General features: G+C 72.8%; 1 protein-coding gene across 1 annotated transcript in view; it reads right to left on the bottom strand.

Moving 5' to 3' along the window:
• Positions 1 to 276: 276 nt before the first annotated feature.
• Positions 277 to 2,968, bottom strand: part of H696_06122 (hypothetical protein) — a gene marked incomplete at both ends in the record, with an annotated part of 6,486 nt that continues 3,794 nt past the window's right edge. The window contains 5 exons of the mRNA XM_009499882.1: positions 277 to 1,026; positions 1,453 to 1,696; positions 1,799 to 2,148; positions 2,236 to 2,482; positions 2,545 to 2,925. Coding sequence (XP_009498157.1) covers positions 277 to 1,026; positions 1,453 to 1,696; positions 1,799 to 2,148; positions 2,236 to 2,482; positions 2,545 to 2,925 — 1,972 coding nt within the window. The remainder of the gene's footprint in view (positions 1,027 to 1,452; positions 1,697 to 1,798; positions 2,149 to 2,235; positions 2,483 to 2,544; positions 2,926 to 2,968) is intronic.

Genomic DNA, 2,968 nt, shown 5'->3' with positions numbered 1-2,968 from the left:
CCCCCCCCCGCCGGCCGGAGCCCCGCGCGCGTGCACATGCCGCCGCCTGACCCCGGGGGGGGACCGTGCGTGGCCCGGGCGCCGCCGGCCGGCCCGGCACTCTGAAAATAGCCCGGCGCACATTGGACAACCGCCGCCGCATGGGCATTCACCCTCCCGCCAGGGGGGGGGGGGGGAGTCTTTATTGGTGTTTGTGTGGGGGTGCGTGCGCGTGGCCCGGACAGATGGCGCGGCTGGCTTGGGCGCCGGCCGGGGGCGCCCCCGTGTGCGGCCGCCTCATGGCCCCCCCCGGGCGGCCCCCGCGAAGTGGAAGTGCACGCGCGTCTCGCCCGGCCGGAAGAGCCCGCAGGCGACCTCCTGGCCGTCGGTGTCCAGCAGCAGCTCCGGCATGAGGATGCACCGGCCGAAGGGCCGTCGCTCCAGCAGGGCCATGCTCCGGTCGGGGAAGGCCATGGCTAGGGCCTCCTCCAGGAGGGCCTCCTGCATTGGGCGCGGCTCCGCCAGCGAGCCGGCCCCCTGCTGGCCGACCGCCGGCGACACGCGCAGGTACACCGTGCCCAGGCCAATGGGCTCCGGCAGCCGGGACACATGCGCCAGCAGGGCCCCCCCGGGCCGGAGGTGCTCGTGCAGGTCCTCGCACACCCGCGCCACCCCGGGCACATCGTGCACTTCGGCCAGCCGCGCCACGAAGGCCCGCCCGTGGCACACGAAGAAGAGACACGCCGGCGGCGCCGCGCCCCCCAGCGACTCGGCCGCCGACTGGAACACCTCCCGCGGCAGCATCAGCCCCGGGTACAGGGGAGACCCGGTCCGGACGAGGGCCAGGTCCAGCAGCAGCAGGCGCTGGCCGCAGTGCACGGCCAGGGCCGGCGGCGGCTTCGGGGCCAGCCGCGTGTTGGTCGTTTCGAAAAAGAGCCGCGTCAGCCCCGGCACCAGGGTGCCAATCGCCACCGACGCGTGGCCTTCGGCTCCCAGCCAGTTGGGCAGGAGGAAGAAGTCCGGCGATCCCGGCTCCGTGTCATACAGCTGGGCGGCCGGTGGGCATTAGCACAGTGCTTGGTGTGGCGAATGGATGTATCGATGTATGTATGTGTGTGTGGGGGGGGTGGGGGGAGGGGCGAGCGTGCGTGTGCGTGTGCGTGTGCGTGTGCGTGTGCGTGTGCGTGTGCATGTGCAGGCAGCCGTGCAGGCAGCCGTGCAGGCAGCCGTGCAGGCAGCCGTGCAGGCGACCGTGCAGGCGACCGTGCAGGCAGCCGTGCAGGCGACCGTGCAGGCGACCGTGCAGGCAGCCGTGCAGGCGACCGTGCAGACACGTGCGTAGGCAGCCGTGCAGGCAGCCGTGCACACGCAAATGCGCCCATGGACACATGTCCGGCAAGCGGAAAAAAAACACATGCTGTGCACACGCGCTGCTAAAAGGCCCGCATGCGCCAGGCACACCGGCCGACGTACCCGGCCCTTGATGATGGCCCGGTCCTCGGGGAGGGACCGGTGCAGGAGGCGCGTCAGCACCCCCGGGTCGACCGCCGCCGGGGGCTGCTGCTGCTGCTCCTTCGGCACGGCGCAGCACTTGGCAAGCAGCAGGTCCGGCGGCTGGCAGTACCGCAGGACCAGCGGCCGGCGCTTGTCCCGCCGCAACCCCACGCCCACCAGGACATGATGCGGCTCCAGGTCCAGGCCATACTTGAGCTTCGGCCTGGCGGCCGGCCACGCGGCCGGCCCAGCCACACGCAGGGTCAGTGCTCTGTGCGCGCGCGCGCGCGCGCGAGTCGGCCCGGCCCCGCGAGGCAGAACGCACACCAGTCGGTAGTCCTGGTTGATGAAGATCGCCGGCCCGGCCACCAGGAAGTGCCGCTGCAGCGCCAGGAAGGTGGCCTCCGGCACCTGGGCCGACTCCGCCTCGATGTACACCGCGAACTGGCGGGTGGTCACCGGCAGGCGGATGGGCTCCGCCAGCCGCGGCACCGGCAGCAGCACCGACTCCGGCTGGCCCACCACGCGGAACCCCCGGCCCGGGACACTCATGTGCACAAACACCGGGGCATGCCCATTGTCCAGGTACCCGGCGCGCACCGGGCGCAGGCCCGTGTCCAGCAGCCGCGCCACTCGACCGCGCAGGATCGTGCCCCCGGCCGGGAAGTGGCACACCTGCAGCCGGACACCGCCACCGGCAGGCAAGTCAGTCCGGGCCCTGCCGCCATGAACCCCCCCCCCCAGGAGGAGGACCCCGCGCACCTGGCCCAGGAAGATCACCGACTGATCCAGCAGCTGGAGGAACGCCCCGAGGGCCAGCGACTGCACGACGCAGCTCACCGGCGGCCCCCCGGCGAGGGCCAGGTGCAGGTCCACCTGGAACACATGCGTGGGCGAGGCCCGGGCCCCGGCCCAGAGGACCCGCCGGTGGCCGAAGATCCGGCCGACGTCCCCCCGGCCGACGATCAGCTGCCCATCCGACAGGCTGGACCGCGGGTTCGGGTCGGGGCTGGGGGGGGGGGGGCGTCAGCGCTGGGCACTTGCCTGGTGAGAGGGAAAAAAGGCACGCACAATAGCACCAGCGGCTGGTCGTGAGATTGCAAAAAGAGGTCCATGCTGTCGGGGAGGCGGGCGCGCAGCGTCTGGTACAGGGCCTGGCTCACGGCGGCCCGGCCCTCGGGGAAGCCCTCCAGCGGACTGGTCACCACCTCCAGGCACAGGGGGGGCTCGATCTCAGTCTTGGTCTTGGCTTCGATCACAATCTCGGTCCCGGTCTCGGTATCGGTCTCGGTCTCGGCCGGCAGCTCGACCCCCAGCCACCTTCGGCCCTCGTCCTCGACCGGGCGGCCGCCCTCGCAGCCCGTACCGGCCACATGCAGCAGCGTCCCCTCGGCCAGCATGCCGAACCCGGCCGTGCCCTCGCCGGCCGCGGCCCAGGCCAGCGTTTGTACGCTGCCCGTCCACCGGGCGCCCTGCGACTCGAAGGCCAGCGCCT

Source organism: Fonticula alba, assembly GCF_000388065.1.
Source record: "Fonticula alba strain ATCC 38817 unplaced genomic scaffold supercont2.19, whole genome shotgun sequence".
NCBI classification, from domain to species: Eukaryota; order Rotosphaerida; family Fonticulaceae; genus Fonticula; species Fonticula alba.
This window is presented reverse-complemented; position numbering and strand designations above follow the sequence as displayed.